This window comes from Anolis carolinensis, chromosome 5 (genome assembly GCF_035594765.1).
Source record: "Anolis carolinensis isolate JA03-04 chromosome 5, rAnoCar3.1.pri, whole genome shotgun sequence".
NCBI lineage: Eukaryota > Metazoa > Chordata > Lepidosauria > Squamata > Dactyloidae > Anolis > Anolis carolinensis.
In genome coordinates this window covers 102,868,457-102,883,070 of record NC_085845.1, presented here as the reverse complement: position 1 = coordinate 102,883,070, position 14,614 = coordinate 102,868,457, and the positions used below count along the sequence as shown (strand labels likewise).

Here is a 14,614-nt window from a genome sequence, read left to right as displayed (position 1 = left end):
ATAACATCAAGAGTTTGGAAACATTTGGGCAACAATTTCCCAGACAGATTGAATGTTCTAGTGTAATGGCAGCTGGATAATTATGAAACAAACAATTAATTTGAAATATATTGACAACGTTGAACTCTACTTAATTCAGTGTGGTCCAACCTTTAGTTATCCGAGGGCCAATCAAACTGTAGTATAGGAATGTGAGGGCCAGAGACATTCCAGAAAGAAAACGAATTACAGCAGTAAGAAGGGTAAACAATTTTTTTCCAAATGTTAAATTAAAATATTTTTCCAGTAAGAAGGGCAAGGGCCAACAAAAATGAATTGGTGGGGGCTGGACCACACTGACTAAATTCATGATGGTCCAATGTTTGGTTTCACAAGTTTTCAAGAAATGAAAACTGGATAATAGTTTGCACAATTGTCAAGGAAGGTCTGCTTACTATTTTAAGTGTAAAAAACGTTCTTACAAAAAAAAAATCAGGGATCTAAATGAAGAAAAAATGCAGGCTATCCTCTTAATCCCTTAAAAACATTACAGATTTGACTGGAAGTTACATATCACTTCTGATTTGTATTGATTTTGGAAAGTAATAATAAGCATTCTTGACCATCACATCTACCTGGGCTAACATTTAGAGAGGTGGATCTAGGATCACAGGAAAAGTGTAACCTCATCTAAACTGGCTGATACATTTCTAACCACAGGTTAGGACCCTTAATGTTAAGTACCTCTGTCTTAACTGGATTCAGGGCCCTTCCACACAGCCATATAACCCAGAATATCAAGGCAGAAAATCCCACAATAACTGCTTTGAACTGGGTTATCTGAGCACACTGCCATATATTCCATTTCAAAGCAGATAATGTGGGATTTTATTCAGATGTGTGGAAGGGGCCTCAGTTTCAATTTGTTTTTCTTATTCCAACTCATTAGCTCCTCCAGGTATTCATTCAGAAGAGACACACTATCCTTAGCTGAGACTGTTTTTGAAGGCATGGAGAAATATATTTAGATGACATCAGGATACCAATAGCACCCCGCCTCATACCTCCAGATGATCTTTCCCAGCAGTCTCAGGTAAATGTTAAAAGCATTGAGGACAGAATGGCACCTTGTGAGACGCCCTATGACAGCTCTTTTTTTGAGAAGCAGATACCCCTAAGCATCACTACCTGGAACTTGCCTGCAAGATACCATATGACCAGAAACACTACAACAGAGCACCTCTGATTTCAAGGCCCGCAGGTGTTCTAAACAGACACCATGGTTGATGGTATCAAAGTCCGCAAATAGATCTAAAAGTACCTACAGGGACACACTTTCCCTGTCAGATTTAAGATGGAGATCATCCACTACGGTAGACATGGGTAAACTTCGGCCCTCTCAGAAATCCCAGTCAGCTTACTAGCTGCTAGGAATTGTGGAAGTTGAAGTCCAAAACACCTGGAGGGTTGAAGTTTGCCCATGCCTACACTAAGGTGATCATAGCATATCAACTCTGTATCCTGCTCTGAAGTCAGTCTGAAATTGGTCATGGAAATGTGTGTAATCTAAGACTATTTGAGTTAGAGGGCAACTGCTTTCTCAATCACCTTGTTAAAAAAAAAAGGAAGTTTAGACAATGATCTGTAATTATGAAGGTCCAAGGGATCCGAGAAAGACTTTTCCAGGAGTGGTTTAACTATTGCTTTTTAAAAACAGGATGAAAAGTTTCACTCCCCGAGAGATGCATTAATAATGTGTTATATTTGAAATCAAATTGCATCTCCTCCAGGGATGACAAGCCAACAGGGGAAGGGATAAAGAAAAATCCTCCTTACTTGCCCCAGTAACATTACAGAAACATGTCACTCATACTCCAGAGTACCTGTTCCCCCTTCCCTAAACAGAACTCGCATTCCAGGGGTTTTTTTTATATAATAAAAAAAAATCTTTGGAACATCACTAAATTTTAAACAAGGACCGGTAGACATAAGATAGTATTTTATCTTGAAGTGGACAAGAAAAAAATACCAAGAATTTTGGTAAAAAGGTAAGAAAACAATGCTAGTAAGAATATCAAGACTAATTTTATGACAGTGGTTCTCGAACTGTGGGTCCCCAAATGTTTTGGCCTTCAACTACCAGAAATTGTAAGAGCTGATAAACTGGCTGGGATTTCTGGAAGTTGTAGGCCAAAACACTTGGGGATCCACAGGTTGAGAACCACTACTTTATGAGATACATACCAATGGAGGAACTCTTGTGTAGCTGTTTACCAAAGGCAGCCTGGATAAACTGATAATGATGTTCTTAAGAACAGAGGTCAGGAATGCTGGGATATTGCTGTTTTTCTTGTGTCCCAAGGATAAGACAGATTGCAAACATTCCACCAACTCTGCCACTGTTTCACAGGTTGCTGTAATAAACTCAGATTCTGAAATTAGGAGACAAAACATAAAAATAGGACAGAATGCTGAATTAAATATTAAGATACTAAATTCTAAGTAGCAATTAGTCTATTCTTCAACAATGTACAGGCAGTCCCCAAGTTACAAACAAGATAGGTTCTGTAGGTTAGTTCTTAAGTTGAATTTGTACCTAAGTTAGAATAGGTACATTTTGTAAGTGTAACTCTGGACTGAGCACTTTGCATGGCATAGCTACATGTTTTCTATTCAATAACACTGAATTCACAAATATATAATGAGAGGGAATCTATATCAGACTAAAATAATGCAATTCTACATTATTTATATATATACACACCCGCAGAGTTGCATATATTTTTGGTTCTTGATTTATACTCACTATGTGCTTGGAAATCTACTTCATCTTCAGTAGCAGTTTTTACATGACTCTTCTTCTTTTCTGGACCAAGAAGATGATTTCCAGGCTCAACTGCCACTAAATTAGACATAAGCATCAAATATTTCAGAATTATAATCAGAGAAAGGCTTGTTATTTCCAAGATTAAGCTCAAACAATTAAATCATAGCTTCATTCGATTGAGCCACACAGACTAACAACTAGCCTTATGGATAGTAGGTATGGAAAATATGGGCTATTTGGTCTCCCATTTGTCTGTACAAATAGCAGGGTCATTTTCCCCTTTCTTTCAAAACTTCACTCAGGTAAATTAACTACATCCACTAAAGAGAAAACACATATAATAGATAAATCTTGTACAGTTAAACCATTCGATGGACTTGAGGAACTTTTCAATCTATTAACTCACCTGCCTCTATAATGAATCGAATACTGTTGATGACAGAGCAGGCATGGGTCATATATTCTGCTGAAGCCAGCAAATTCCATAAATTAGACTGTTGTAAAGCCAAACAACAGCAATCCAACACAGCCTGGAGATCTATACTTAGTGGAATATATTTGTGTATTAAATGCCATGAAACCATCTGTGGAAGAAAAAAAAAGGCGAGTATTGTAGTTATCCATATTTTCTACTTCATCTATTAGAAACAAGCATCAAAATCCAAGAGTCTTTAAAATACTATAATACATGGAAAAGTCCACTCATATAACCTTTAACATGATTTCTAGATATGACATCAAAGTAGCAGTATGACAAAATAACCCAAAAAAACCCTTATGGTTGAAACAGTATTACTGACTCTTTAAAGTTGATGACAGATTATTATTTAACATGTGTGCTGCTTGATGTTTTGTTGTCTTACCTCTAGCAACATTACAACAAACTTCAGAATGTCACTCTCTTTCTCACGTGGGATGCACAGAGAGCTTGGCAGTTTAGAAAGCAACACGAGATACTGACTTAAAGCATGAGATAAGGCCATCGTAGATTGATACACCGTGGTGTCACCTGCAAAATAAAAACAGTCATAAAAACAAATGTTATCGACAAACATCACTATTTATAACGGAACTCATATCCTAAATGTTTAAGCTTTCCTAATCTTCATTATTTCTAAAAGAACCAACAATATTTTTAGAAGTATTCTTATTATTTTTTATTAGCAGAACATTGGCTAATTAGTAAACATAGAACTGTCAGAATAAAACTCTAGAATTGCAAGAACACCAGCCAAACCAGAAGGAAAATTTCACAGAAATCCATAAGAACCATTTGCTTAGTGTATTTAAAAAGGTTTCCCATCCCTGCAGACAATAGGGCTATCCCAACATGAAATGATCAAACCAAGGCAAGGAAATAATTTTTTAAACACACACACACACTTTCAAATCACTTTTCTTTTGCCTGGCTGAGAAAATTATCCTAATGCATATCCTAAAACATTGTTGATTCAATACCTTGGTGACATTCCTTTTTAGTACAATTCCAAAATCTTACATCCAACATGGCAACTAATAGGATCACCAACACTGTCAGAACAGACACTCAACACTTCTAAAAGATATGTGTTTTCCCACATCCTTGGAAGCGTTAGAAGGAAAAATAATTGGGGGAGGGGGATCAGGAGGAGGTCTTTATCAGGGCTTCAGCTGTTGGAATCATATCCCTGGGAAGGGCCACAAGCCCCTGCAAAAACAGTCTATCAAAGCCTTCCTGGAAAATGCCCATACAATCTCTTTCAAGACCTTCAAATTAGGAGAGCCTACCACCTTCCAAGGCAGTCTATCCCATTGTTGAATAGTTCTTACAGTAAAGGCTTCTTCCATATTCTTCCTAATATTTATGTAGAATCTCTTTTCTTGTAAATTGCATCCCTTGATTAAAGTTCTTGTTCCTGGAATTGTGGTGCCCAGAGCTTTGATCCCTTTGGTTGCCCTTCTCTGGACCCATTCCAGTTTGTCAAGACACTTCTTGAACTGTGGTGCCCAGAACAAGGCCTGGACAAAACTGGACAGAGTGGCATTGGTAATTCCACTGATCTGACTCTATGGCCTCTATCGGTGTAAGCCTAGAATTTCACTGGCTTTTTTGGCTGCTATGTCACATTCATGTTATCTTGCAGTCTACTAAGAATCCAAGATCCTTTTGACATGTACTGCTTCCAAATCAGCCCCACTCAAATTAGTTTCCACTCCTTGTCAAGTATATAACATCTCCTGCTGGGAGTTCTTCATCCAAGAAACAAACCAAACCTTTCCTGGTGATGCCGTCTGCTTAGTTAGCTGTTCACTTCCAGTTTACTCCCTTTCTCTATCATTAGATAGCATTGTTATATGCTGTTATGTTTTAAATTGTGTTTTAGTTGTTGTATTTTGTTGTATGTTCTGCGCTTGGTTCTGTTTGTAAGCCGCCCCGAGCCCCTTCGGGGAGATGGTTGGAGGGATATAATAATAAAGTTACTATTATTATTAGCTTAACTAGGCAGGATCACTTAAAGAATAATGTTACCAGAGTTAACTTGGTTCACACTGCAACACGGAAAAGTGCCTTATAAAATAAAATACTCTTTACTAATATTACCAAAGATATCACTCAGCTTGTTCCAATACATTGATGTTTCAAATGGTTGCAATGGCTGAAAAACGTGGTGATTGGTGGGAAGTTTTTTTACAACAGCAGTCACGTGATTGAGAGTTACCCTACGGGCAGTTTCAAAAAGCCTCTTCTGGTCTTTGGAGATTTCATGCATGCCAAGACTTAAACATGGAGCGAGAAGACTTATATTGAAGTCCTGAAAGAACAAATGATAAAAAAACTTGGCAAGAGCATATCTTAACACAGAAAAAGAAATCTGGAAAATCTAAGTGACACAATTTAAAGTGCCATCATACTCGATCTTAAATACAGCGCATGGATGTTATGTCCCAAAGTACACCCAAAACTTGGAAAGGGTCAGATTTGGGGAAAACTCTTGGGAAACACACCATAATGACTAAATATTACAAAGCTTTACTTATATATTTACATTTTCATTCAGAAATCTCATTAAGTATTTAGGTTGCATTCATGAAAGTTTCTATTACATAAAAATGTAACTTTAAATCAATACAGAATGAAATTTTTATATGTACATATGTATATGGTATATGGTTGGTATGTAGAGTGTTCCACCAAATATGAAATCAGTGAAGTCTACAATAAATGAAGAACGTATCTACAAAAGAGGACATAATATACTACTATTGCACATAGGAAAAAAGCAGTTGGGGGAAATCACGCAACAAATTTTGCTACTGAAAAAGAAAATAAATTCTGATTCAAACAATTCAAAATTCAAAATAACATATAACTTATGAAGTTTTCCATTTTGCTTAATTTTCTGATACAAAAAGAATGTTTTCATATTATGTGTGGTGTGTTGTATTTGTAATTGTGTTTATTTTAAACAGAATTTCATATTTTCAGTATTAGATAAAAAGTTATCAATTCATAAAACTATGCATAAACCCAAGCCTCTTTTATATGGCAACAGATTTATTACCTTATGCATCAAAAAAGAATTCAGTTCATGCTGAGGAAGTCGATTCACCAACTCTGCACCTTCTAGCAGAGCCAAGGATGATTTCACATAGCACTGTGATTTCACTAGCGAAATATACCAATCCTTTAAAGAAATGACTGAAATTAACTAAACATACTTGAAAACACATAAAAAAGAAAGCAATTCATGATGTTGGTTCAACCTTTCAAAAAAGTACCATACGTCTCAAAATTTAACTATAACTATGGTCTAGATTATTTTTATAGCACAAACAAGTTGTCATTTTCTTGTCAAAGTGTTCTAGCAAATACAGAGATATTAAAAACCACAGGCCATATTAACACTAGCAATGTAAACAGCTGCCTTGCCCTTCATAGCTCCATGAGCTACATCAGTGCATTAATACACTACAAAACAACAAGTACTGCTTTGGTACATTTTAAAACCTGAGTGTAGATAAACCCTCAAGAATAAGTAGTAAGATTCTTATTTATTTAGGAAATGAAACCTGGTTAACTCCTACACTTCTTTGTCAGAAAATGTTTTCTAAGCTGTAGGGGGCATGGCGTAAATCAGTATTTACCACAAAAGGGACATGTACCAATGGAGAAATCACCAAGGAGGAAATCAAACAAATAGCCAGTCTGTGTAGGGATTGTTAGAAAATCTAAAGAGTAGAATGAGCTTGGGCTTGTTAGAGGTTAAAAACAAAAAAGGGCTCTTTGGTTACGTCCATAGCAAAAAGAAAAACAAGGAAATAGTAGGACCACTGCATACAGATGAAGGTGAAATGCTAACAGTAGACACAAAAAAGGCAGAACTACACAATACCTTATTTGCCTCAGTCTTCCCCTAAAAGTTAACTGTGTTCAATATGGGGATGATGGAGCAAAGGATGCAGTAGGGAAAATGCAGTATAGAATAAGTAAAAAGGCAGTAAATGATATTCTGGCTACTTCATATGAATTCAAGTCTCTAGGGCCAGATTAATTACATCCAAGGATATTAAAATAATTGACGCAAGTAATTTCAGAACTATTGGCAATTATCTTTGAGAATTCCTGAAAAAGGCATAATATCCCAGGAGATAGGAACAGAATAAAAAATGACCTTCACAGATTAGAGCCGGGCCAAAACTAACAGGGAGAAATGTATGGTACTACATTTCGGCAAAAAATGAAATGCACAGACATAGGCTGGGTGGCACCAGGCTAAAAAACAGTAAACGTGAAAGGGACTTTGTAGCTTTAGTTAGACCACAAGCTGAATATGAATCATTAGTTGATGTGCCAGATAAAAAACCCAATATGATTCACACTGAAAAGAGCTACCTATGTATTTGACATACAGTAATGACTCCAGTATACCAAAGCCTGTTTTGTGATTACAAAAAGAGGTGAACTCATATGAAATTTTCTTAACACAATCTTACTTTGTCTGGAATCACAGTTTCTAGAGCAGGCTGCTTATCCCCATCCAGTGGGTGTGCAGTAACAACAGGTGATGGGCTAATTGTTTCTGGAGCGACAATGAGGCGAAACCTGTCTAAGAGTGAGTAGAGTCTTTGGTGTCTGAAAATAATTAAAATAGAAATACAGCAAAACAAAAAATCAGAACAAAACATTCTGACATTTTCAGTGGATACAAATGAACTATGTTAACACAATAACAGGATGCCACACATTAAGAAATTGTCTAACACTGTTATGTATTATTTTAAATAAACAATTAAGTTTTAAAATTTTACCTAAATCCAACTGCTCGCTCAAACTAAAGCAGACCCACTTAATACACTACCCAAGAGTGTTTCATCTTCTGAATCATATTTACTTGGAAATAAGGTCAGCTAACTTCTATACAGAAGGCTCATACTGAGAATTGCAATCAGTAAGTCTAATACTTGGCACATCTCACCGAAGGCAAGATAAAAACTCATCCTCAGCTGGCCTTTGGGAGTATGTGAAAATTTTGCTCAGGGATGAGCAAAATGCAATGTAGATACCAGGGACCCCACTATGGCTCTCAGTCCACTTTAAACGCATCCTCCACATTCTTCCACCTCAATTATTTGAACCCAAGCAACCAAATGTGTTCTCTAAGGCAGAGGTGTCAAACCTCTGGCCTCCAGATGTTTGGGCTTTAATTCCCAGAAGCCTTAGGCAGCCTGTGCAATAACCTGAAAGTCCAGGAGCTGAAGTTCAAAATACCTAGAGGGCCATAAGTTTGACACCACTGCTCTAAAGGGCACAATTGGCCACTGTGACCATTTTTATCTCTCATTTGCTTTAGGTCTGTGAGCACTTTTTTCCACAAAACTAGAAGAGAGAGTTATCAGTGCATGACCAACCCCTGGCCCTCCAAAAGTTGCCCATTCTCAGTTAGACCAATCCAATAACAAATGGTTGAACAACTTTTGTAATTTATCTGAGATAAATATAGTTTATCATCATCTTCTGAGAGTGAGAGAGCTTAAACAAAATGTCACATTTCAAACAACTCTCAAAGTTTGTTACCAATTCATTACCTGTGGGCTAATCCACTATTTTGAAGATATTCCTGAATTCTATCCAATTCTTCAACTGGTAACTGAGCAGTGCTGTTCTATACAGAAACAAGAAACATTTGCAAAATTCTGAAGAATGAAATAATAAACATCACATAATGGTAATTTAAGGTTAAGGCAAAACACAGATTTAACAAACAACAAATAGTACTAATTGATGTTTGTTGCTTTAAGGATCAATTACAGTAGAGTCTCACTTATCCAACACTCGCTTATCCAACATTCTGGGTTATCCAACGCATTTTTGTAGTCAATGTTTTCAATACATCGTGATATTTTGGTGCTAAATTCGTAAATACAGTAATTACTACATAGCATTACTGCATATTGAACTACCTTTTCTGTCAAATTTGTTGTATAACATGATGTTTTGGTGCTTAATTTGTAAAATCATAACCTAATTTGATGTTTAATAGGCTTTTCCTTAATGCCTCCTTATTATCCAACATATTCGCTTATCCAACATTCTGCCGGCCCGTTTATGTTGGATAAGTGAGACTCTACTGTAGTTCTGCAAATTAAAACCTCTAGAAGATGAGATTTGGTGATGAAATAAAAAGAAATATGTGAGCAAGAAAACAGACAGGTTGCTTACCTGTAACCATGTTTCTTTGAGTGTTAATTTGTGAATCCACAGTGGAGATAACTGCACCTGCACAGGCCCCAACAGAAAACTTCCAAGCTGAATCCTTTACATTTTGGCGGTAACCCCTCCCCCTCCCCAGGGGGCATAAAAGCCGACCCTTGGCGCCAATTCCCCAGTTCCTACGCCGCAAAAGCAACGAGAAAGGGAGAGGTTTGCCAGAAGGGAGGAAGGGCGGGATTGTGTGAATTCACAGAGTAACACTCGAAGAAACATGGTTATAGGTAAGCAACCTGTCCTTTTTCTTCGTGTACTCTGTGAATTGACATTAGTGGAGACTTGCAAGCTGAAGTCAAGGCTGGTGGGACATAGCAAACCGACAAGAAGTAAAGTGTACAAACATATGTTTTATTATAGGACAACAACAGTAGAAATATCTGGGGTTCATAATAAAATAACCCAAGTAGTTTGAACTGGATAAGTACAGTGCAATAAAGGTATAGGAACGTAAGTGCAATAAAGTGCATAGAAAGAAAACCCCAAAGTAAACATATAAGAGGGCGGCAGAAGCCGAAATCAGTGGTTGACTGAGGTAGGCCCTTGTTCATTGTCTCCTTCTTTTCTTTTCTTTTTTTAGGAGGAGGTATCTGGAGGAATACCTCCTCCTAAAAAAAATAAATCTGGAATTTTGGCTGCACATTCCGTGCACCTCTTGAAGCGTGTTGTCAACATGGGAAGATTGTGATGTGAACCTTGCGGCAGAAAAGAGAACTGGGGAGCTGGCGCCAAAGGTCGGCTTTTATGCCCTCTGGGGGGAAGGGAGGGGTTACCGCCAAAATTTAAAAGATTCAGCTTGGAAGTTTTCTGTTGGGGCCTGTGCAGGCGCAGTTATCTCCACTAGTGTGCATTCACAGAGTACACGGAAAAAAAACATGGTTTGTACAACACCTGCACAGGAATATTTCAGAACTGTTTAGAGCTCAGCAGCACAGACAGGAGCTGCAACCTCCCAGTATACTAAGCAGATGCATATAAATCCCCAAAAGGAACTATTTTAAATTATCTGAAAGTAATGTATCCTATCAATCCTTGATCTACTGCTGACTCACTGTGAGCACTTAAAACAACATTATTGTTCCTTTTCACTGAGGGTTAACAAAACAATATTGCTTTGGTGCAAACTAAAATAGGAGGGCAGTGACTAGACTTGTGCATGGATTCGGATTGGTCGGTTCCCTTCGGCCAATCTGGCTGGTTTGGTTTGTTTGAATGGCCATAAGGGCAAGGACAAAGCCTCCATGTTTTTTTCAGCCACAACAGAATTGTGGCTGTTGAAAACCATCTCCCTTTGATTACAAGTGGAGTGTGAGAGGGAGGCAACCGGGGAAAAAGACACTACTCCAGCGCCTCCAAATCAAGACAGAAGGGAGGGCTTTTTAAAGGAAGGCCATGTTAGGATAGTTCCAGGTCATCGCTATTCCTTCCCTGGGAAGTGGAGAAGCCTCCTTAAAATACTGGAAAGCTATGTGCTGCAGGGAGAGAGTGGTCTCCTCTAGAATAGAAACAGTTTTAACTAAGCATTAAACCTGCTATCCTCTACAGACAAAAGGGAAAGGATTGCAGAAAGAGTGGTATCTTAACTCTGATGCTTTCAATCCAGATCTTAATGAAGGATATAAGGACAAGCAATGCCTAAAATGACGGGAAGGGGAGCCTGGGAAGTCCCCCCTCCATAATAGGCCAGATAGAAAACATATCTTTCGGCTTCCCTGATCGACAATGGATTTCTGTCCTCCTGAATTCGGAAGATTTCTGAAAAGCAGATTGGGGTCTCCACTGTAATCCAGGACACCGAAACAGATTACAGTTTACCTGGATTGCACAAGCTTAGTAGTGACACAGATATGAAAAATGCACCTTTGAGGCAAACACTAACCAATTATCTGTGACACAGATATGAAAAATGCACCTTTGAGGCAAACACTAATAAATTATCTGTCCTTCCTAAAACTGAGTAACATGAAATTCTTCTTCTAGTTAAGTGTTCTATCCGTTGGAAAACCTTCTTTTTTATTGAACCACTCTTTCTATTCCCTACTCCCTCCTTTATAAATTAGAGAGACACAGCAAGTGCATCATCTTAACTTTGATAACTTGTAAGGAAAAAATATTGCAGTAAACAGTGAACCAGATATAGCATCATTTTTATAACATTAAAAATGCTTTCCAGATTGTAAACTGAGCACTTTGCATGTATTAGAAACGATGAGTGTTTTTATTGACTGATATTTAATTGATACAATTGAACCTTATCAGAAACTTCAGCAAATGAAAGTACATATGAAAAAGACAAATTTCAGTACCTGCATAGTTTCAGCTAAAAGCATTTCCACCCGGCGACAAGCGAGAGTGTCAACCATGCGAGCCAGCACACGGAATGGTGTACACAAAAGCTTATCCACATACAGTATTAATACAGCACCAGATTGACTCAGGTGAATCCCCTCTAGGCATTGTAATGCCTTCTTTACAGAAGTTGGCTAAATGAGAAGAAAGAAATTGCAGACTTTTTCAGGCTAAACTATTAATAAGTAGCTAACAAAATGTACAGTTGTTCTAAACAAAATAATTCTTTTTGTCATGGTTCCCTTTTGAGAAAGATAGGAAAGTAAGAGTGAAAAACAAAAAGTAAGGAATTTATACAACAATGAAGAGGTAAAGGAGGATATTGAAGTAAAAAAGGATATTGAAACAAAGGAGACAAGACCAGGAGGTAGAAGTCTCTAGAACAGCTCTCAGAAATCCCAGCCAGCTTACCAGCTGTTAGGAATGGTGGGAGCTGAAGTTCAAAACATTTAGAAGAGCACAGTTTGAGAAATTCCACTCTAGAAGATGTCAATAGGAACTAAAGCTTGGAAGAAGTAGCTTTCCTGGACAGTACAAGAAAGTGTGTTGTCCAGGAAAGCAAGGAGCCACGGGTACATTTACTGATAGGGCAGCCAATGCTTTTACGTCTTAGGGACAGTGATTACCTACTAGACATTTTAAAAAGGGCCTCTCAGGAAACGGGATCCCCACTTCTGTGATTTGAAGGGGGCCTAAGTAGTCATCTACTTGCTAGACTGAAAGCCATTGGCTACTGTTCCACGGTCTAGAGTAGAACTTCTTAAACATTTTCACTTATAGCCTCTTTCAATGTGAGAATGTTTATGTGACCCCAGATAGAAAGATATATAAAATGAGTATAAAAGCTAAACATTTACTGGAAAAATCAGCATTTGCAAGACTTGCTAAACAGGCTAATTTTCTTTTTTATGAAGTACATCTGAAGCATCTTCTGCAGAGATCACTGTAAATACTGCAAAACACATTTGTGTAAATGTCTAAAACAGCCACTAACTGATGTTCAGAAAACTTTGTTTCCAAATTTTTCATAGAATCATAGAATAGTAGAGTTGGAAGAGACCTCATGGGCCATCCAGTCCAATCCCCTGCCAAGAAGCAGGAAATCGCATTCAAAGCACCCCCGACAGATGGCCATCCAGCCTCTGCTTAAAAGCCTCCAAAGAAGGAGCCTCCACCACAGCCCGGGGAAGAGAGTTCCACTGTCGAACAGCTCTCACAGTCAGGAAGTTCTTCCTGATGTTCAGGTGGAATCTCCTTTCCTGTAGTTTGAAGCCATTGTTCCGTGTCCTAGTCTGCAGGGCAGCAGAAAACAAGCTTGCTTCCCCTCACATATTTATACATGACTATCATGTCTCCTCTCAGCCTTCTCTTTTACAGGCTAAACATGCCCAGCTCTTTAAGCCGCTCCTCATAGGGCTTGTTCTTCAGACCCTTAATCATTTTAGTCGCCCTCCTCTGGACACTTTCCAGCCTGTCAATATCTCCCTTCAACTGTGGTGCCCAAAATTGGACACCGTATTCCAGGTGTGGTCTGACCAAGGCAGAATAGAGGGGGAGCATGACTTCCCTGAATCTAGACGCTATACCCCTATTTATGCAGGCCAGAATCCCGTTGGCTTTTTTAGCTGCCGCATCACATTGTTGGCTCATGTTTAACTTGTTGTCCACGAGGACACGAGGACTCCAAGGTCTTTTTCGCACACACTGCTGTCAAGCCAGGCGTCCCCCATTCTGTATCTTTGCATTCCATTTTTTCTGCCAAAGTGAAGTATCTTGCATTTGTCAGAAACCCAACATTCAACTAAGGGGACTCCATTTGAGATTGGGACCCACAGTTTAAAAAGCCTGGGTTAACAGCAGTAGCTCTTGCATTTAGACTCCAAAAAGCTCTACCTCTTCTAGTCTTCAACTCACATTCTTCCTCTCTTATTCCACTTGTAACTGCAAAATGCTTTCTCTTAAAACTTCAACTTTATACTTATGCATATGAAGCTATACTTAATCCTTGAATATATGTGCACTCAAAGGGTATGATGAGTGGAAAAGACTGAATTTATTGACAGAATTGTGAGGAAGATTCTGGTAGACGATACAACACTCTTTTTGTGAAATATTATATTTTCACCTGATAATATACTGGTGATACTGGTTTAGCACCAGTACTATGCATAAAACAACAACAACCCAGTTACTAGTTTAGTGCCGACAACTACATACCCTGTGTTTCAATGTTCTCAATATCTAAATTCAGCCACACATCTTTAGCTATCAATATTATTCTCCTCAAGACAAAATAGGGATACAATAAGTCAGTGTGATTCAGTCTCAGAAAAACATTCACATAGTATTTTAAAACTCTAAACAACTTACAGCTGCAAAGTTCTCACACCGTGATTGAATAGCCTGGATGAAAAGACCACTTGCTGCAGAATTCCTGTGAATGGCACTAATTAAGTCTTGTACTGGGGGCTCGTGAGACAGATTAATAAGTTCTTGAACATGGTTCACTGTCAACCAGGTTAAGTGTTCAGAATCGTGCAGATTTTGGCACTATAAAGAGAAAATAAAATCACCCATCAAGCTACATTTTCACATAAATCGCTACAAACTATAAAGGTGTCACATGTAATTTTGGATCTGTGAACTGAACAACCCTGGCAAACATAGGAGATGCAAGCGACTTCTTGCTATACCTGGAACAAGAAGTGCAGATC

The 14,614-nt window shown here is 38.1% G+C and overlaps 1 protein-coding gene across 3 annotated transcripts in view; it reads right to left on the bottom strand.

Moving 5' to 3' along the window:
* htt (huntingtin) overlaps window positions 1-14,614 on the bottom strand; it is a 122,611-nt gene that overhangs the window by 32,749 nt on the left and 75,248 nt on the right. For all 3 annotated transcript variants that reach the window (XM_062982049.1, XM_062982050.1, XM_062982051.1), the window contains 10 exons: window positions 14,271-14,450; window positions 11,858-12,034; window positions 8,873-8,949; window positions 7,781-7,919; window positions 6,349-6,471; window positions 5,388-5,598; window positions 3,670-3,815; window positions 3,213-3,390; window positions 2,786-2,881; window positions 2,224-2,411 (listed from right to left, as the gene is read on the bottom strand). In XM_062982049.1, the coding sequence (XP_062838119.1) occupies window positions 2,224-2,411; window positions 2,786-2,881; window positions 3,213-3,390; window positions 3,670-3,815; window positions 5,388-5,598; window positions 6,349-6,471; window positions 7,781-7,919; window positions 8,873-8,949; window positions 11,858-12,034; window positions 14,271-14,450 (1,515 nt within the window). The remainder of the gene's footprint in view (window positions 1-2,223; window positions 2,412-2,785; window positions 2,882-3,212; window positions 3,391-3,669; window positions 3,816-5,387; window positions 5,599-6,348; window positions 6,472-7,780; window positions 7,920-8,872; window positions 8,950-11,857; window positions 12,035-14,270; window positions 14,451-14,614) is intronic.